The 21140-nt window shown below is 39.4% G+C and overlaps 3 protein-coding genes across 8 annotated transcripts in view; 2 read left to right on the top strand and 1 right to left on the bottom strand.

The window, feature by feature from the left end:
• Window positions 1-5379: 5379 nt before the first annotated feature.
• On the top strand, window positions 5380-13502 carry XB5857145.L (chromosome unknown open reading frame, human C21orf58 L homeolog). Of its 3 annotated transcripts, none has more exons than XM_018234025.2 (10): window positions 5380-5909; window positions 6867-6937; window positions 7463-7523; window positions 8141-8214; window positions 9347-9538; window positions 10101-10215; window positions 10403-10542; window positions 11141-11382; window positions 11572-11629; window positions 12580-13502. In XM_018234025.2, exons 2-9 carry the CDS (start codon window positions 6878-6880, stop codon window positions 11618-11620), a joined length of 933 nt encoding a protein of 310 aa, XP_018089514.1. In that variant the 5' UTR covers window positions 5380-5909; window positions 6867-6877; the 3' UTR covers window positions 11621-11629; window positions 12580-13502.
• ybey.L (ybeY metalloendoribonuclease L homeolog) lies at window positions 12314-20635 on the bottom strand. Of its 4 annotated transcripts, none has more exons than XM_018234466.2 (5): window positions 20503-20635; window positions 19485-19698; window positions 17746-17877; window positions 14534-14602; window positions 12314-13921 (listed from the first exon to the last, which is right to left on the bottom strand). In XM_018234466.2, exons 2-5 carry the CDS (start codon window positions 19692-19694, stop codon window positions 13832-13834), a joined length of 501 nt encoding a protein of 166 aa, XP_018089955.1. In that variant the 5' UTR covers window positions 19695-19698; window positions 20503-20635; the 3' UTR covers window positions 12314-13831.
• mcm3ap.L (minichromosome maintenance complex component 3 associated protein L homeolog) overlaps window positions 20538-21140 on the top strand; it is a 29420-nt gene continuing 28817 nt past the window's right edge. The window contains exon 1 of the mRNA XM_018236023.2: window positions 20538-20665. The gene's annotated coding sequence lies outside the window, so the exon portion shown is untranslated. The remainder of the gene's footprint in view (window positions 20666-21140) is intronic.

Raw genomic sequence — 21140 nt, 5'->3', positions numbered from 1 at the left:
TTGTAGTTTTTTTCCTATTAATAACATTAGCATCAAGCATCATTTTTACCAGCCAGGCCGGTAAATTACCGGCCAGGTGGCAACTAGGTTTGCCACCTGGCCAGTATTTTACCGGCCTGGCCAGTAAAAATGATGGTTGATCCCAATGTTATTAATAGGGAAAAAAGATAAATATATAGGAAGGCCGGTATTTTTTTCCTGAAAAGGTGGCATCCCTAGTGGCAACTCTAGCAGGAGAGGGTCACTGGTTCTTTTCACATTGCTGAGGGCAAGTGTCTAGTAGGGTTGCCACCTGGCCGGTAAAAATGATAGTTGATTTCAGGAAGGCCGGTATTTTTTTTCCAGAAAAAGTGGGAACCATAGTGTCTATGGAGGCAACAATTACAGATAAATCTGGTGGCAGAGCTGGGGTACCCCTGCCCTAGGTTGGGAGTCTGTGCCTAGCACCAGATGCCAGCATTACAGTAAGGGATAATTTGCACAATCAATGCTAAATTGCACCAGTGCAGTTGCCAGTCACAAGCAATCAGTTTTAATCAGATTATTGTAAATTAAATAAATTAAACAGGTAACTGGTTGCTATGGTTAACAGCACTCCGGCATGTATCACCTATAGGGTTGCCACCTTTTCTAGAAAAAAATAGCCTTCCTATATATTTATCTTTTTTCCATATTAATAACATTGGGATCAACCATTATTTTTACCGGCCAGGTGGCAACCCTATCATCTATGTAACTAAATAAGCCTGCTGGTCATGTAAACATTGCCGATGGCAGATGGAGGAAAAGGCAGCATGCATTATTTTTCTGCATCTGGAGTGGGTACTGTGTTTTTACGGCACCTGCATTCTAATGTATTTAATACCCCTTACAGTTAATCACCCTCAAGGGCGTAACTATAGAGGAAGCAGACCCTAATTTGTAGTAGGAGGGTAGGGGGGCCCAGTAATGCCTTCTAAATGTGTTTTGGTGTCCTAAATTGAATTAGTTGGGCCCAGTAACATCTAATTACACTACTGAATGGCACTGCATGCAGGCACACTTCAAAATGACAAGCTGCTAGCACTTATGTGGATAAACCTGTCCTTAAAGTTTCTGTGAATAAGTCAATTGTGTACATTAAGCATGAGGTCTTTAGTTAGAATCTAAAGAATGAAAGGTTGACTTTTCCATTCAGACTTAATTTAAATGCACAGTTTGGGGGTTATTTATTAAAGGAGAACCAGACCCTTAAAGGGGAACGCCACAAAAACAGAACTTAAGCTTTTTGAAAAGTAAACATAATTTCAAGGAACGTTAAATATACATCATTTAAAAAACATGCAGACTTTTCATGATTTTTAATGGTTTCTGACAGTTCCCTAAGCCTAGCCCCCAGCTCTCCTGCTGATCTCTCTGACTACTTTGCTGAGCTGCCTGACTACTGTTACTTTGTATCAACAGCCAGCTGTCCCCAGTCTGCATCCTACAAACCCCACAATTACCCTGCACACGTGATTTCAATAAGGAAAGGAACATCACAGTGCAATGTATTTAGGCTTATGTAGTTCCTGCATGCTGTCTGTAAGCTGTGGAGTAGTTGTTACAATTTGTAACATTAGTATTTTAGTCCCTCCTTCCCTGGCAGGATTTCAAATGAAGCAGAAAGAGAAGAACTGTTAACCAGCTGGATTTCAGTATAGAAAATGGCGTTTATTCATACTTTTTGAAGAAACAGGTAACTGTGATGGATATATTAGGGGTTTCTGTGTTATGTTGGCCTTTTTATCAAATTTTGATTTGGAAGCCGGAGTTCCCCTTTAATTATAAAAACCCCTACCCTACATAGACCACCCCCCCTCCCTGCTCCCCCCCCAGCCTAGCTGTTACCTTCGGTTAATGCCCCTAACTCTTTACTTACCTCTTTGCAGATTCAGCGGAGCTCACGGACGCCATCTTCCAGCTCTTCGGGTCTTCTTCCGGCACTTCGGCAATCTCCATAAATTTCGGCGCATGCACAGTTGTCAAAAACGCGAAGACTGCGCATGTGTCGATACTGCACTTACTTCCCGAAGAAGACCGAAGAGAAGAAGGTGGCTCCCCGTGAGCTCCGCTGAATCTACAAAGAGAGGTAAGTAAAGAGTTAGGGGCATTTAGCTAGGCTTGGGGAGCAGGGGCTATGTAGGGTAGGGGGGTAGTCGTTTTTTAAAACTAAGTGTTTGGTTCTCGTTTAAAGGTCGAGTTGTGTTTTTCCCGAAAATTTCAAGTTTTTCACTAAAAACTCTTTTTGGGATAAAAGCAAAACAAAAAGTTTTCGATATTTATTATGTCCGAACCTGAAAACATTCCAGATAAAACCTGTTGAGGTCATGTAGAAAACAATGACAGTTGTCCCTTGAACCATTTGAAGATGTTTTTGACGGTGGTTTGGGCTCGAAAACGCGAACAATGCGAGGTAGTCAAGGTTATTTAGCCTATGACTTGATCAATTCGAGGTATTCGAGTTTTTACCCCGATTGCATTCAATCAAGTTTTTTACATTTGGGGTTTTTTTTTATAAATAAGCAAACATTCGAGTTGTGAATTTATTCAAGTTAGAAGCATCCTCACAAACCTTTAATAAGGTTTGATAAATAACCTCCTAAATGTACAGGAATCCCTTCATTGTACATATTGTATAAAAACTTTCAAAAACGGAATGAAAAGGGTAAAGAAGACAGCCAGTGCAATGAAATTGAATGGAGAACAAACGTGACCTGTCAGCTTTTAGAGGACACGTTCCATACATGTCTGCAATGGAAAACCTAGATAATGCGTTGTAAAGGTATAAAGCATCTTGCATTCATGCATTAAACTTGGTTACCTTCACATTTGGTGCTGATGTGTTTTCTTGGGGTTAATTAAAATGTAATTCACACCAATCAAAATATACCACAATTTTGTGAAGTATTTTTGTCTAGAAAAAAGTACGGATTATAATATTGGGTTGAAACATATAACTGATATATTGGCAGGCATTATGAGGAAACGTTATTTCCATTCTGAACATGACTTCAGATGATTTTAACATGGACTTGATACGAGTTAAAATGGTAACAGCTACCAATTTGGAAAATATTGCACAAGTTACTATATAATGGCTTGATAAAGTTGATTGATGAATTTAAAATTGTAAAAATGGTGTATTTAATTGTGAGTTAAATACTATACAATAAAAAATACCTCTTCATTAAACATTGTATATTTACCCTGCAATTTATGCAGTACCGGTATGTGCAATCATACAGATAAGGAATTTTGTGCAGAGCCCTAATGCTTTAATATTAAGGGAAAGGAGGAAAGGGATAGATTATCACTTTATGCAGCAAAAATGTGCTAAATATGTGTGGTTGTAATTTGAGAACAAGTACTTTAATTTTAAATGGCAACTAGCCAACTGCAGAAAGGGTGTTGTCTTTCTAACGGCTGAATTACCCTTATTCATTACTGCCAACAAGGAAATAAAATCAATATATTTAATTTACAAACAGAGTTTCCAGGTTTCTAATTTACTTTTAAAAGTACTCATGTTCCTTTGTGACTTGTTTGTTTGCATATAACTTAGATTTGTGTGTCTGTTTCCAGTGTATCCGTGTTTATGTTTTCTATTTGCTTTTGTCTATTCTGTTTACGAGTGCACATTCACAGGACATCAGAGAATTAAAAGAATGAACCTCATGCTAAGTAGAACAAAATCTTGCGGTGCCTACAAGACAAATTGTACTCTTCAGTCCCCAATATAGAATAAATAAGCAACTAACCTAGCATCTTGACATATGGGAAATTATACAAACAACTGTATAATTTTTGGTTTATGCTCCTTGCTATTGTGAGCATTACAAAGTAAAAAGTAACTCCCTGGTCTCCTTCCTACCCACTTTACTTCCGCTGTGAAAGAGGTATCCTGTTTTGCCTGGTGCTGAGAATTTTCTTCCATTACAAAGCACATCTTTGTGATGGGATATTTCTGAATATGCACTTTTAATATATATTCTGACATATGTCAAATGTTGTATGGAAGATAGTATTCTGCATTAAAAGGTATGTCATATATCAGTGGTTATTAAGCTTTTTCAGTTCAAGTCCCACAAAAAGTGGCAACCTTTGAACAGCCCCCCCCCCTTTGCTCATGAGTACAGATATAGAAACATATTGGTGTAGTTATTAGTCATTCTGCTATAGTTTAATTAATATCTAGGACAGCCATGGATTATAGTATGTATTTATATTATTTATTGAAACTGACTGTCTGGTTAGGCCCATCTAGAATATGCTGTGCCGTTTTGGACTCCAGCACTCAAACAGGACATTATTAAATTAGAGAGGGTCCAGAGAAGGACAACTAAGCTAGTAAAATGTATGTACAATCTCAATGAGGAAAGACTAACCAAGCTGAGGTTGTTCACTCTGGAGAAGAGGCGCTTTAGGGGGTATATGATAACTATGTATCAATATATAAGGGGATTGCACAATAACCTCTCTAATGTTTTATTTACCAGTAGGTCCTTCCAGCTGACAAGAGGGCACCCATTCCGATTAGAACGAAGGAGGTTCCAGCTAAATATTTGGAAGCGTTTTATTTACATTGAGAGCTGTCTAGATCTGGAATTCTCTCTCTGAATCAGTTGTACTGACTGAAACATTAGATAGTACAGCACCATCAAAGAATATATTTAAAAAGCTTTTATTTCCATTTCTCATGGCTTTGATCTGAAAAGAAGCATTTGAGGCCAGTACTCGGCCCTTTATCAAGCTTGAGTACTGGTCTGAAACATTACATATTTTCAGATCAAAGCCAAGAGAAGCAAATAAAGGCTTTTTAAATATATTCCTTAATGGTGCTGTCTACATTCGTGAGATTTGGAGCCAGGAAGAGTGGATACCGTGTTACATGCTCCGGTTATTTTGGAAGCTGAAATTAGTTTGGTTAGTGCTGGCTACCTGTTTTGTCTGATACATTAGATAGCTTTAAGAAGGGGTTGGATGGCATTTTAGCCTGGTGGTAGTGCCATGGGGTCTACTGGCAGTTTGCATCAAGAGGTGCTGCTAAATTGCTTGCTATTGTCATAATAAAATATGTGTGCATTAGTGTATTGTGTGCATGGTGTCATCACAACTCTGAAAATATTAGTTACAGCTTTTCTCTGTTTGATGCACAGAACCCAGGACCAAATTAGCATAAATATTGGCACATCACACCTTAGCCCTAAACTGCTTTATGCTGGATAACTGAAAAAAAGGCTCTGTTATGGAAAAACATGAAAATTTGCATCCTGAAATGTTTGCACAACAAGAATGAGGGAAGGTGTGAATGGGAAGTTGTCACTCTAATTGCACGAAGTTTAATAAGCTACAAAGCATCATGATTGAACAATGTTATCCAAAGATATTAGGCAAGTGAAGATATGGCAAATGGGCAGGGTTCTTGCCTTTGCTTTGTACAAATTGCCACTGTTAGTGCATTTGTGTTTATGTATTCTATGCTTCTATGTTTCTATGCATGTAACTATTGAGACAAAGCTAATGGGAGAGGGGCGGGGAAGTTTGTACTTGTGTGACAAGCTGTTTATGTTACTCAATGACCCTGTGAAAGTGGAATAGTAAGTTTCTTATCTCTGGCAAGAATGTGACTGGGGACTGCCAAGTCACATGCCTTGGATACAACGCTGTTTACATGAGATGGCAAGTGGCAACTGAAAAAGCTTTTGAGAATACATCAGTTTATAGGCTACAGGCCTATGCACACAGGAGTAGAGCCCCTGGACACAGAATGTGAAAAAAGAAAACGGGACACAGCAACTTTTATTCTCTTGACTTTTGCCAATAGAGGAAAATGGACTTAGTGAACTGAACTGAGAGATTTTCCCTGTAACGTGCACGCTTGTAGGCTGGTGAGTAAAGTGTGGTACAGATATAAGAGGGCAGGGCTAGGGGTAAGCATTCAGGATAAGAAACTGTAAGTAGGCACATACGACTTGAAGGGAAAAAAGTAACTATTGGCCTTTCTGTAGGAAATGGGTACCCGTTATTATTCCACATGGATTTTTCATGTTTAAAGTTTTTCACCTTTAAGTTAACTTTCAGTATGTTATAAAGCGACCAACTATAAGCAACTTTTCATTCTGTCTTCATTATTTATTTTTATAGTTTTTAAATTATTTGCCATCTACTAACTCTTTCCAGCTTTCAAATGGGGGCCACTGACCCCATCTAAAAAACAAATTCTCTGTACAGAAACAAATTTTTTGGTATTGCTACTTTGTATTGCTCATCTTTCTATTCAGGCCCTCTCGTATACATATTCCAGACGCTTATTCAAAATAACAAATGGTTGTGTTGCTGGTCATTTCTGCACTACATATTACTTTACCGAGCACCCAGGTATGAAACTAGTAAGCGGTGTGCCACCCTACAGTATATATACGGTGCCTGGGGGCTATCAGCAAAAAAGTAAGATATCCACAAGAAGGCAAGCACTCACGGGGCTTAGGATGAAAAAATGGTGCAATTTATTAAAATGAAAAAATAGCTGACGTTTCGGCTAGCTAGAGAGCTAGCCGAACTGTTTTTTCATTTCAATAAATTGCATTTTTTTCATCCTAAACCCTGTGAGTGCTCGCCTTCTTATGGATATATATATCCTGATATATCCTGATGGGATACCAGGGAATATCTCATTGTATTACAGGATTTCATTACTCTTAAAGCTACCTTACAGCTGGGTAATACTTTTTATATCAAATGGTGCATAGAGTGGGCCCTAGGAGTCCCAGTTCGAGACTGCTTCTAATTTTTTCTTTTCATTTTTTCCTTTTCATGCTAAATGCTACCCGTATATTATGCAACAGCTTCTCTTACCATGGCAGACTCCACATTGGTTGATCACATGACTAGACTGAAACTGAAACTTCTGGAGAAGGTGAGATAACTATATTTCATGAATATACATTGCTATACTGGTATGGGATCTGTTACCCAGTAACCTATGTGTACTCCATTGTAATCATATAATTCAAATCACTAGCTCAACCCAAAACCAGGCTGATAGTGGTGACACCCCTTTTTGCTGACACCTTTGTCACATGATGCGCTTTTATTGTAGCAAATATGCTCAGGTACACTATCACTGTGCACGTCTTTTGTGCATGTTTGGCACGGGTCTGCGATAATTCTGTGATATTGGGAATACCCATCCGATGTACAAGACCATACCTACCAAATATAACACAATGCATTGCGTTTAAATAATCTAACAACCCTTCACAAACCATACTAAGCATCTTATTTTAATAGGCATAGTTTATTATTGTGGCCATTTAACATCACTTATGAATTGCATTTAAGCTTTAAAACCCCACCGTTATCAAATATCTAACTTTATTTAAAGAATATTTTAGCATTAAAACTTAGCCTTGTTCACTTACATTCACTTGCTTTTTTATAGAGATTAGAGAACGAACGTGAAATGGCAGAGGAAGCTGGTGAAACTGAGCATGAAACTGCAAGTAAGAGACCAATACGACAATTCGCCTGGATGAGGCACACTGTTGTCATCAGGTTTAAATACACAGGAAAAATTATAGGCCCAAAATGTGTCACATGATTCTTAGGACAGGCTGTATTCCTTTAAATTCCTTTCTTTACAATTTAAGGCCATAATCACAGATGTAAATAAGTGAATGCTTTTGTGCAATTGATGTTGTGCAACCACTTCAAATACTCTGTAATGTGTAAATATGTGCCCCTCTCTTGGCATTCCCTTCTGTCCCAATACTTGAGGAAAAAGACAATGGATCAACCCTCTAATAAAAATACAGCAATCTTTATTGGCACTTAAAGCAGTAAGCTATGGATACCAGGTCCAACACATTTCAGGCTCTATTACTTTAATTATAGATTCACTATAGCCTCCTACGCCTATAATTCTTGGTGTATTCAGATTAGGAAATTATCATGTACCCCAAATCTCACTGTAGGGCTGCCGACCACATCAACTTCTTTAAGCCCCTGACAAGGACCCATTGCACAGTTGAGGAACCATAGCCATAATGAGTAACAAGATCTATATAGAAAGGCCACCTTTCAGTTATAAAATAATGTATATACTGTACTTTGTGCTCAGGAAGCTACAATGGACATGAAGAAGCTCTGCAGTCAGCTTTACGAAGGAGGAAGGGTCTACTGCATAAATTACGTGTGAGTAAAACAAGAATCCATCTGGTCAGTAGGTTTATTTATTCATTACATATGGGTTAGTTTGTGCTGTAACTTTGGCCCCTCTGTAGCTTCAGCAATTGGCAAAGTGTGGCAAGTTTGTAGGAGTTCCATGCCGCCCAAAGGCTGTATAGTTAATGCATATACTGAATAGTAATTGAAAGAAGTAAGTTGCTCTAGCGACTGAATGGGAGACTCAGATTGCTGTTATATCTGCCCACCCAATCCCTAGTGTGGCTCCTGTCTTTGTAATGCTGTGCTAGTTGTACAAATTCGGGATTGGGAGATGGAGTAGGTTGCAAGTGGGGCAGGAGTTTTTGATGGCTCGTTAGCCTGCCTTGGGGCCTGCACTGTGTAATGCTAAAACTATGGTTCAGTGGTTTCAGCTGGATTGCATAGTTCAAAGTCATCCATAATCAATAGAAACCTTTGGGTACCAATTCTAATATACAGTACAAATACTATGACAAGGAGTAATAAGAATAACAAACAAGGGAAAGTTGTGCTCACCACTATTTTTTAAAACCATTAGGCGGGGGTGCAATGAGGGTGTGACCACAAAATACATATAGTCAACTACAAGAGGTCCTCTGCACTCAACCCATTATCAATATATTTAAGACAGCGACATTTTGTGCATACTGCTACTAAAAAATGCCTTACCCTTTAAACAACACAGGGATTGTTTGTCCATATATTGCAATATATTTAAGATGGCCAACTACGTCAAAGTCATCCCATATCTGGCCAGTCCTACGCTTAATTTTCATCTGATTCATTAAGAATTCAATTGCTTAATTATACATTTTACAAAGGGACTAAGTTTTACCTGCAACTTACTAGCTGCTTTCAAAGTAAAACTCCCAAACTTGGCTGCCCTTTTATTAGACACCAGTGGGATCACCTGACTATAGCTGGGAGGGGTGGGAGCTACAACATGGAGCTGGTCACTGCTCCTGTATAACTATAACAAACAAGGGAAAGTTGTGCTCACCACTATTTTTTAAAACCATTAGGCGGGGGTGCAATGAGGGTGTGACCACAGTAATAAGAATCCATCAAATAAATTAACATAATTTGTGCTTGAAATAAATATGACTCTTCACACTCACAGGAAGAGCATCTTCTAGAAGAAATTGCTCGGCCTCACACGTGGGAGGGCACACACCGAAAAAAAAATTATGTGGAACCCATTCATCAGATATCACCAATGCACTTCCATCACCAACTACCTCCTCGAGAGCCACCCATACACTTTTATCCACCTCCACCTCCACAAGAGCCACCCAGAATCATCCAGCAGCAGGTGAGTACTATTAGTAGAAACAAAAAAATTCCCTTCCAGTAACCCATAGCAACAAATCAGATACAGGTATTTGCTTCCATTGTTTTGTCTTAAGGTGACCATACACTATAAGATCCGCTCGTTTGGCAAGGTCGCCAAACAAGCGGATCTTAACCCGATATGCCCACTAATGGCTGGGCAATATCGGATGAATCCGTACGTTCGGCCCTGGGGCCGAAGGATCGGATTCCAATACTACGTATGGGCTCTGACGGGTCACAGGACCGCATCAACTAGCAGATGCGGTCCTGGATCGTACAAAAAAAAATCAAACTTGATCGATATCTGCCCGATTTTTGGCCTATCGTTCAGGAGGATCCGTCGGGAGCCCCCACACATGGGCAGATAAAATGCCGAATCGGTCTAAAGGACCAATATCGGCAGTTTTAATCTGCCCGTGTATGGCCACCTTTAGGCTAGAACAAGCCCACTTAACTGATTTATAAGGTAAATAGACAAGGGATAATTTCTCTGAATAATTGTGTTTATATGCATTTGTTTCCATTTTTTCTTTTCTTCATAGCTACCTCAGCCTCCAGCAACCATAATCCAGCAATTACCACCACAGCAGCCCCTTATTACTCAGATACCCCATCCTCAATCACTACAGCCTGTCCGCTCTGGCAGCATTAAGGAAGGTAAGACGCCACATATGAATTATAGTATTTACTCACTGAAATGTTCTCTGTAGAAACTGTACATCTGTCTTTTTTGAACTTCACTGTGGTCCTTTTTGTGTTTCCTCTCCCAACCCCCATTGGCTATCTTGTGTTGCTGTGTGTGTACCTAATTTCTAGTCACACTAGATTGCACTCACCTTTGCAGATATGGTTGAAATGATGCTTATGCAGAATGCTCAAATGCATCAGATTATTATGCAGAACATGATGTTAAAAGCACTTCCTCCAATGGCTCTGTCACAACCTGCAGGTGGTGTACCCTCAACACACACCTCAGCACTCCAGGTAATGCAGACATTTGTATGGGAATGTTAATCATATTACAGCATATAAATATGTGAATATAGTGTTTGGGGCGTTTGATTTTTTTCTATTGATTGCTATGAATATGTCTGAAGCTATTCTGGCAGTCAGTGGCTGTTGGTATCTTTGGAAACCTGGGACACAGTTGCCAGAATGTCTCCCATCTGGGTGTAACTTGTAGTCTTGGCCATAGAGCACAGAGTGATGCAAGATAATTACTTGGTGCTTTAAACAGATGGTAACTAGAAGGTTTTGGCTGTACCCTGCAGTGTTACCAGATTGGCTGGAAAGGTTAGTAGAATATTACAGATGCTGGTGTTATGTCTTTGCCTTTGCCCAGCACCCAGTACACAACATAGAACAGTATTGTGCATTGCTTGTGTACAATGTTTGGGGAAACTATATTGTATACTTTTCTTTATTCATAATTGAAAATCCTGTATTCTTTATAACTCATTTTTAAGTTTCAAGTTTTATTTTGTATTGTTTTCACTTTTCTCCCTCTATTTTTGACAGTCTTATTTTTTCTTTCCTTTCATATTTTTATGAGTTATTAATGTTTACCTATTTATGTACTAAGGACCCTAATAATGCTGGTCCTGTGGTCCTGAGAGCTGAAAAAATGCGACCATCCTCTGTGCACCATCATCACCACTACACCCCACCTAGCATTCCTGGTGGGCCTCTTCCCATGCAGCCAGGACCTGGATATCCATTGTGGCCCCACATGATGCCATCAAACACTATGGGGCACATGAATTCATTTCCTCCTGCTGTCCATCATGTTACTGGCCCAACTACCATCCTGCCAGCCATGCAGACGTAAGTAACATCTTTTGTGATGGGAAGGAACATGTATGCTCAATATCCACTTAATTAAACAACCTGTAATAACATGTACCTCTGTCCTTTTATTACCCTCCTCTAAACTAATATTGCTCTAATTCATTTTGCTAACACTTTCTCCAACCTTGATCTGTCTTCTTACAACATGTTTTCTTTGAAGTGTAGTGACAGATGGATTCCTCCCCAGAGTCCCGAGCGGCCTGTGAGACCGTGAGCTAATAAGGTGAGAAGAAACTGCCAAACATGCTAATGCTATATATTCTGTGCACCATCATCTAATACACCAGCACACCCTAAAATATCTATTTTCCAGTAAAACATCCAGCATTTCATTTGCTGCAGGCTTCCCCAAGGAATAGCTATGAGTAAGCAGTCTTTTGTTGCTCTGTGAGCAGTAGGGTCTGCTTTTTTGAGTTCCTGTAGATAAAGCACTTATATTAGTTACAAACTTTTTACAAAGGTAGTTACAAACTTCAAAATGCAATATCAGTATTGCCCTATGCTAAAGGTGCCTGCTATTTCTGCAAAAAAATACAAATTAAGGGGCAGATTTATCAAAATGTGAGATTAGACCTCACCACAAAAAAGTTTTTAGAAGAGTATTATCAAATGGTAAACTTTTACCCTTGATAAATAAGCTCCTAAGAATCCCATTGGAATGAATAGAAAGTGGTTGAGTTTTTCCCTGGCAACATCTTAGCTTAAATCTGCCCCTAAATATTACTTACGGAACAAAAGGTTTGAAACTGAGCAGCTTTTAAATAAAGCATCTCACAGATATGGCAAACTTCTTGCTTTAGTAAAATAACACACACACAGCTTTAACCGGTCTTTTCCAAAAGAGGAATTAGTCCATTGATTTGGATCCAGGGGGATCTAAAAAAAATTTCATGATAGCCACTCACCATTTTTTTTTATTAGTATTTATTTTATTTCTGTAGACCCTTAGCTAGAAAAACATTGCAACATAATTGTTCATAACTGAGATGATACAATTCATGTAATCAAACGTTGCATCTCATACACAAGATAGCCTTTACATATCGAAATAAGGAAGAAGATTTGTTGACTTCTAACAAATTTCCTTGCAAATGTAGTGGACTGTCTGCAGCACATATAATCCACATTCTATATGTAACACAGCTATCCTATTGTGTTATGATTTTCTTACAGAAAAAAGTGCTTCCCAAAGCCAAAATGCTGCAGATCCATTACTGGATATGAAGAAATATCATGTACACTGGGCCATGAAGAGTCCTAGGGAACAAAACCTTTTTTGGGAAATTGGGGTTTTGTAAAACGAATGGGCATTCCGTGTGAGCTTGCTAGCAGGCTGCTAATTTTCCAGCCAGACGTATCTTATAGCTCTAAATGTTTCCTATAACTCAAGTGACTTAATCGGATTTATGATTCATTGCTTTAGAACCAGTTATCCACCTAGTTTTAATTCATATTTTCTATTTTAGAAAGAAATTTTACATTATTTAGAGGAATTATGAAGGATCACCCGTGACAGCCTAGGGGTCCATTTTTGTGGCCCGAACCATAGGTTAAGGTCCCTGCTATAAGTACTGTTGTACCAGCACACACAACAAATTCTTTTTCTACAGAGAAAATGTAGTTTGCATAGACACAACAAGACACAACTACGATTAACACTACAGATCATTAAAATGCGATACAATATGATTTTCCGATCATACAACTAACTTTGTACTTTTTAATACTATCCATTTTGCTATATATTATGAACTGTTCATTTAAATGTTGCACTAAATACATTTTTGTTTATATTACCTACAAATAAGTACAAAATTGCCATGAACTGTGGTATACTGTAACTAGGTGCTATGGGCCGGTAAATAATTTTGTTAAGGAACCCCACATTATTACCCTCAGACACTAGTTACCCAAATACCTATCAGCTTCTGCATTTTTTTTCTTTTAGGCATAAAGTCTTATTGCTTGAGCTGATGGGACCCCATCAGGTCCCCGTGGCAGGCTGCAGCATTGATCCCTGCAACCCATGGGTATAGCCCCTTTAGTTCATTACATTTGTTTTTGTCTTATTATTAGATAATAAAATATAATAAATACATTTGGCATCTTGATAAAATTATTTTGGGATTTTCATTGAAACACCTCTTTGAGGCCTTGTGCACACTATCCAAATACAGGTAGTACATACAGTATGTAACTCCGGAAACTCCTGCATTTCTTCTATTTTAATATTTTATAAAATTAACAGACATTTACAGAAAACAATTCTTGCAACATGGCATATTCAAATACTGTGTGTATTCTTCTCCAGTGCAGCTCATGTGCGGACAATGGACAGTCAGTCCCTGAACACCAGACTGGTAGTTCATGTCTATATCCTCTACCAAGCACTAAAAACAGAAGAGTTCTTCAATACATTTGAACTTTAATAATGGTTGGTTGAAAGTGGTTTCAGTTTAGATCCAGTAACTCTGTTTATCTCATTTAGGATTTCAGTTTCCTTTTCAAACATCTGCTGAAGAGAACAAATTGGTTATCATTATGTATTGAGTATTTCTAGCAAATTGACAATGGTGCATATGTATATAAAAGGACACATGACACAGATATTGGAATTCTGTCAATTTCTTTACCTAGTCATCTAGTAACTTCTCTGGAGAGCCACGTAATATTTGAAATTGCTTCATTGTACTAGCAATTGCCTGAACCTGTGCAGTGCATTAAAAAATGCCACGATCAGCATTTTTAAGCAACTAATATCTGACCAATGTATGTCATTAGAATGAATGTGAAACAATTCTGTCTCCCTCCAGCAAAATGTTTGAGGGCAACTAAATGCTTGAACCTGCTCTGTTGCACATTGTAGAGGTGCTTTACATACAACTGAATTTCAATCATTTCAACATAGATGGGTGCTTTTCAGCTTACTACTACCTAAGGTAGCAGACCCAATTCTATCCCAATAACCTACAGTGCTCAGTTTGGCATGCGCAAGGGGTAGGTTCCCTAGAACGAATATACCGTAATGGTAATGAAATTTTTTTCTAAAGTGCACCCGAGGCAAGATCTCATCTTGTCATATAGCAGAAATGGCACTGTCTGCATAAAGGATGATTGTGTAACTGACCTGTTTCCACTTTTCCGGGTTATTGTGTTTGTGCCCTAGAAGGTGGCATAGACCATGGACTGCTGTTATCTGAGAGGATGAAAAAACATTATTCATTGTGTTATTATAATGTCTTATTACAATGGCTTGACAAACTAATGCTTGCTTGGCAAATTTTCACTGTGTATAGCTCACTTGCATATCCACCCAAGTTCATGCTGTACCAAATGACAATCAGATATTGTAATCCACTTATTACTGGGTAAAGTGGGATACAGTAAAAAAAATTAGTTTTTTTGCCAAACCCATAAAGTACTTATCTCTCAACTGAAAGAGTGATGAAGAAAGGATTACCTCAGCACACTCGGAGTCAAGGACCCACCAAGGGGTCTGCTTGTGGGAATGGGCAAGGAAGAGGCTTTAGTGAGAGGATGGTGTAGGGAGGGTTTTTGAAAGCTGAAATTGGGCACGGAGGAATGAAGCAACAAAATGACAGGCACAGGATGGGGGAAGAGTACGAAATATGGGGAGGACACATGATGAAGTATAAGCAAACAGAGGTATGAGGGGCGAATTAATAAAAAATGTGCCCTTAACAGAGCTCTAACTGCAAGGAGGATAATATGTACACCATATTCCCCAGCTCTTTAACTTCCATAGTAATGATGCTTCAGAACCCTGGCCCTCTTTTTTTCTCTACCAAACATCTTCCTTTGAACTTCTCTCCCCCTCTGCAGTTTGTATTAAATACTGCTGCCAGAATTCTCCTCAGCTCATCCAAAAGGATACAGGCCCCTCCCCTGCTGAAGTCCTTATCATGGCTCCCCATAAAACAAAGATTAACTTACAAACGTCTCCTCTTAACCTTTAAAGCCCTTCATTCCTCGGCACTTAACTACATCTCATCTCTTGTCTCTCTAAATGTTCCTGGCCGAATCCTCCACTCCTCTCGGAGCAACCGCTTGGTTGCACCCCCTACTGCTATCAAACCCTTCTGTCTTGCTGCTCCTTATATTTGGAATGCCATTCCTGCATTTCTCCAGAGAGAATCCTCTCTCAGTGTTTTCAAAACTAAACTCAAAAGACTTTTTCTTGGAGCACTTGCATAACACCTGAACTGCAAACTGGCATTTATATGGCAGTCACCTACTGTAACCTACAGCACTTGATATTCCCAGATTTGTGTCTGTAAATTACCCTTCCATTTACGCTGTAAACTCTATGGCAGGGCTGTCCAACTGGCGACCCCCCCTCATGTGGCCCTCCACATCAAAGTCTGCTTGCTGTGTCTGTTTACCATCTGTAAAATTTAAAAGGTATCAATACAGAGATTAACTGGCCCCTGCATTGTCTAAACCTCAAATTCAGACTAATCCCCTTCATTGTTCACACCTGTGATCCCCCTGCATTGTACACACACACACACTCCCCTAAAGCCCTGTATTGTTCACACCTGAGACCCAGACTGAAACTGCCCATATTGTTCACCTGTTCAAACTTTATTCAAAATGCTAATGGGGCACTAGCACTGTGTCACTGTATGTAGTAGTACATATTAGACTGGTCCTGATTCCTGTCTCCTGCTCTGTTCTGTCTTTCCTATGCTCCTGTGTGTGTCATACTTGGGTATTTGTTTTGGGGGTTTGTTAGCATTTGAAAATTATTTTTAATGGCCCCTAAGGTGTTTAATCATATGCTGGGGTACTGTATTATACACAGGGGAGGAGGAGGCATATGGATTTATGGGTATGTCTTAATATGGCTTAGCTTTTTTTTCCCATATGAGTGGCATCCCTGCCAAGGCAGGCACAAGGTAGTTTGACACCCTAGGCAAGATGTTCAATCAGTGCCCCCTGTCCAGCATTACCATTTCCCTCCTTACCATGATGGTTTTTAAATAAAGAGAGCAAGAAAGTGTACAACATTTTTTCATTTATATAACTGCCCCCTGTACCTGTGCAAGCAAGCTCAGCAGCCATTCATCATACAGCCCTCCTGCAGCCATCATATTGCCCCCAATCTTTACCTGTGTCAGCAGCAGCCAAAAATAAATCTGATCACATCATATTGCCCCCAAGTATTTATGTACCTGTGCCAGCGCCCAGCAGCAAACATATGGCCCCCAAATCTGTACCTGGCTGTGCCAGCAGGAAGCTTCACACTTTACAGTAATAGAAAGAATGTCTTCAGTTCAGTGCAACTGTGCAAGGCTGAGAGCAGCGAGAGCCACACCAAGCAGCCCACCAGCCTCTCTCTGTCACCCAACACATCAGTGACATCATTGATGCGTGTATGCATGTTGCGCTGCACCGCACAGAAGGAGCTATTACTTGCCGGCAAGAGGGAGAAGGGGAAGGAGATGGATTCCATCCAACTGGGTGACCATTATTACTGAAACAAATTATTAAATAAACGCTTGAAAAAAGTGCGCCCCTCAATGATGGCGCCCTAGACAGCCGCCTACTCTGCCTACCCCTAGTTCTGGCCCTGATCCCTGCAGTGAGAACCAACCATTTGGTTTTTTGGTGTGCTATTAATGTGGACATGGTCTTGCGGTAACATGGGTGTGGTTTAAGGTGGGTGTGGTCTAAAAACAGGGAGTGGCTAACACTGGCTTCCGTTATCGGCCCTCCACCATGTAGATTGGAAAAATGATGGCCTTCGGTACCATAGAAGTTGGACAGCACTGCTCTATGGGACAGGGATCTCCATCCATTTGACATTATTCACTTAATCTGCATTGTCACTGTATTTTATATTTGTGTATTGTATTTTTGTACTTATTTGTATTTAATATTGCAATGATCCCGTTTGTTCTACAAATTTATTGTTCTGCTGTACAGTGCTTTGCCCTCAAGGAGTGCTATATAAATAAAAAAATAATAATAATATATATATATATACACACACACACATATTAGCTGTGAGTGTCTGTGATGGGATGAAGCAGCTCTAACATTCCAGCTTTCAGTAACTTGAAAGGTGCTTATTGCATACAGTAGCAGCTATAGGCCGGTATCCCTTGATATGTTCAGTGCGTTTCCCATTGAAGTATATGGGAAGCTGCTTCCAAAGAGGAAGGATACTTTGATTGCTGTGGTTTTCCCATAGAGGATTCTGACGATCAATATGTCTTATGTTCCATACACCTAAAGAATGTAATTGGCTACTCAAAACCCATGTTGTTGCCCTCACAATCTCCTAACCAATGACCAAATTCTTACACTACTTACTGTAAGGATACTTCTGTAATCTTCCTGTGTTTTCTGGCACTGTTCGTAAATAAATGCAACTCCAAGGTAAATGTCTCCCAAATTGTATTCATCTGGAGTGGCAGGGATAGGCAACAAACTGGGATTCAGATCCTGCACAAAGTCAAATGTGTTTGTTGAAAAACTTGCCATCATGTAATCAGAAACAAACAAGACATTTTTCAATAAAAGAAGATATAGCTAGTACATTATTTCTAAAAGAAGTACATGTGAAGCCACATAACTACAGAGGAAGCAGTCCCTGCAAGGGATGTGCACCTGGGAGTTTGTTGCACAGAAATTCTCACTCCCCAATTTGTGCGCAGACAAGCAGGAGGAAGTGTGTGTAGGATTGCTGTGCACACCTGAATATTATATTTCGTGGTGGGGGCGGAGGGGCTCGGTTACCGATAGATACACTACTGAATATATTTCTTAGTACATGTCCTGTGATATATATTATGGTGTATGAATGTAATCAACATGTACAATACAGATATATTAGGAACAATGTCGATTCTACTGTTACTATAAACATATCAGAGTACCATAATCATATAAAAGGCACGAGGCTGCACACTGTGTATTTACAGTATGTATATTTTGTAGAGCTCATTGATGACTTCTAATATACCTATAGTTAACAAGAGATCATCTCCTATAATACATAAGGGTTTGCTTTTGTTGACATCCTGGGACACTGAACTACTCATTTCATTTAATGGGACTTGCTCTGCATTAATGGCCAAATAGCAGTATATGTTTTCTTCTTTTTTATGTGAGAAGCAGTCATAATATATAAAAGCAAGTCAGTATTGCCCTGTCAGTATATTAAATGACCACAAATGTCATAAAGTAAATCTAATTATTTTTGCATTAAAGTTGCTGAATGTTGATCCAGAATGAACAAATAAACTTTGCAAGAAATGTGCTGTTGTATATGGAAACATTTATATTGTACAGTCATGTAGGAAGCCATGATTGGTATTTATCCTGTTTATTTGCCTAAGTAGTAAAACCATTGAATTCTACACAGCTTATGTGTTATCTGCTGTGTTAACATGTGCCTCTTTGCCCTGTTCCCTTTTAATGGCTGTCCCCATGGCTACACAATAGCATATTTAAATTAACTATACTTTGAAGTGTACTAGTACTTCAAATTAACTTTTCGTATGGTGTAGGCATTCATATTGCAAGAAAGTTTGCATTTTAATTTTCTATATTTTGTGCTTTTTTTTACTATTTATGATTATTTATATAGTTAAAATGTATGATTTTTTATAATAAGCCTAATCACAGCTCCATCGGGTACTGCACCCCTGGTAGTTACACCAAGGTTTGTAAGTCAGGCTCTTTTAATGAACAATCCTCTCCTCTCTGTAAATCTCTATCCATAGTTTCTGCTGAGAGGCTGCTGTAAGATGCCATATATATTCACTGCTTATTGTGTCTGGGGGGAGGCCATTTGGGCCCATTTGTAATTGAAATGCCAGGGCCTGTTTTGAATCTCAGTTTTGACCTGCTTCAGATCATCTTAAATAAACAACTACACTTTTACTTTTCTCTTCACCATATCCATCTCATAGGTTATAACCTTTAACATTTAATTCATATCATAACAGCCATCCAGCCATGGTTTAACAGGACAGTTAGTACCATACTCCTCATCCAAATTTTAAGAGTCCCATTTTTTAATTTATCTATACAACTTTTAAAGGTACCTCATGAAATGGGAATGATAGCACATCTGTGACAGAGTCCTGCCCTCGATACACTCTGTTGATGTGTTGGATCCTGGCGTTATTAACACAGATTATTCCAAGGTCAAAATTCTTTACTTTCAGGCAGCTCCTTGCAATGTCCAGACTGAAGCGCAAATGGGCTCTGTAAAGAGGAACAGCATGCTGTGCATTCCTCAGTATGAGAGACATTCCCCTGTAAGAGTAACAATATGTAGAATTCTTGTACATTTCCTCTGAACTGAGTCAGAGTTAGATATGAAGGTCCTGGAGGAAGGATGGGGGACACAATTTTAGTGAAAAAGTAATGGAGTTCCTTGGGCATACCTCCCAACATTTTGGAAGTAAAAAAAGGGACAACATTTTTTTCCCGCACGTAGCGCAGCATTTTTTTACCACACCCCTTTCTGTGGCCACACCCCCTAATTACCATGTTTGTTTTACAAAATTTGGCAGGTTATGAAAGTTTGAAAATATTTCTCCTTATCTAAACTGTGTTTTTGTGTCTCAAAATTGTTACAAAGTATCTTATTTGCACCTGTTAGGTGTTCTGGGCTCTCTGCTAAAAGCCAATTAAGTGAGAAACTTTATTTCTTTTTCTGGCTGTTCAGTGCAGAAAAAAGAGGGACTTTCCAGTACAAATGAGGGACTGTCCCTCCGAAAAAGGGACAGTTGGGAGGTATGCCTTGGGGCCTCAGTTGTTGTTAGGCTTAAACTCCCAGTAACTCCTTACAAGTTTCAGATCTTTGTAGGAGGCTGCGAGTTGCAGATCAGCAATAACTATAGAGTTGCATGCAATTGTCAACATGCATTTAGCTGTGTCTGACTCTGAATACAGTCATTTTACACTGCAGTATTATTCAAGATGAACAACTAGAAATAATTAAAGGCAGCTTACAGAAACAAATTCAGTATGTGTAATTCTGTTCCTGCCAGTATAGTGGAAACGGTAATGCTTTATTGTGGTACCGACACCAGAGAAACTATCCAATCAACTTACCTCGCTACTACACAAGCAGCGGAACCTTCTACGCACGGAACTGCCTGCACAGATCGCAGCGGAACATGTATAGGGACCCCGGAAGTGAACCGTAGTTCCTGTTCTTAATGTTTATTGGCTCGACGGAAACAGGGCGAACAAAGTTGTAACTGGAGGGGAAGCGGTAAGTACAACGGACATGACTAGGCAAATAGCAGCTGCTGATGTTTTTATTTTTTAATAGTAGCTGCCCTTCACTCAGACATATTCTTCTCAGACCTTTCAGTCGAACTCGGGAAGGACAGCGCGCTGCATTTGAAACAGGAAGCAGTGCAGTATGTTTTGGTGGAAGGCTTAGTAGACATCATTTCGAGGGCATCGAACTGGCGTTCCGTGTATTGTTATGTTTATAACGCAATCTTTAATTTGTTTTAAGCACATGCATTAGAAGCTGGGCTGGCTAACCTTGTTTGTAGCACTAGTTACTCTGCCAAGCACCCTGTGTCATTGCTTAATGCATTTTCACCCCGGAGTCCACTGACCACACAGTCTGTGTCCGTCTCGTTCAGATCCATCTTCTCAGTAAATGTGTCCCTGTACAGAGCACCTGTATGAAATGATTGCTGCTTCTACTTTGATGAATTGACTGCTGCTTCTAC

The sequence above is a fragment of the Xenopus laevis genome, chromosome 9_10L (genome assembly GCF_017654675.1).
Source record: "Xenopus laevis strain J_2021 chromosome 9_10L, Xenopus_laevis_v10.1, whole genome shotgun sequence".
Lineage (NCBI taxonomy): Eukaryota > Metazoa > Chordata > Amphibia > Anura > Pipidae > Xenopus > Xenopus laevis.
The sequence above is the reverse complement of the archived record's forward strand: the minus strand, read 5'-3'. Positions and strand labels throughout refer to the sequence as shown.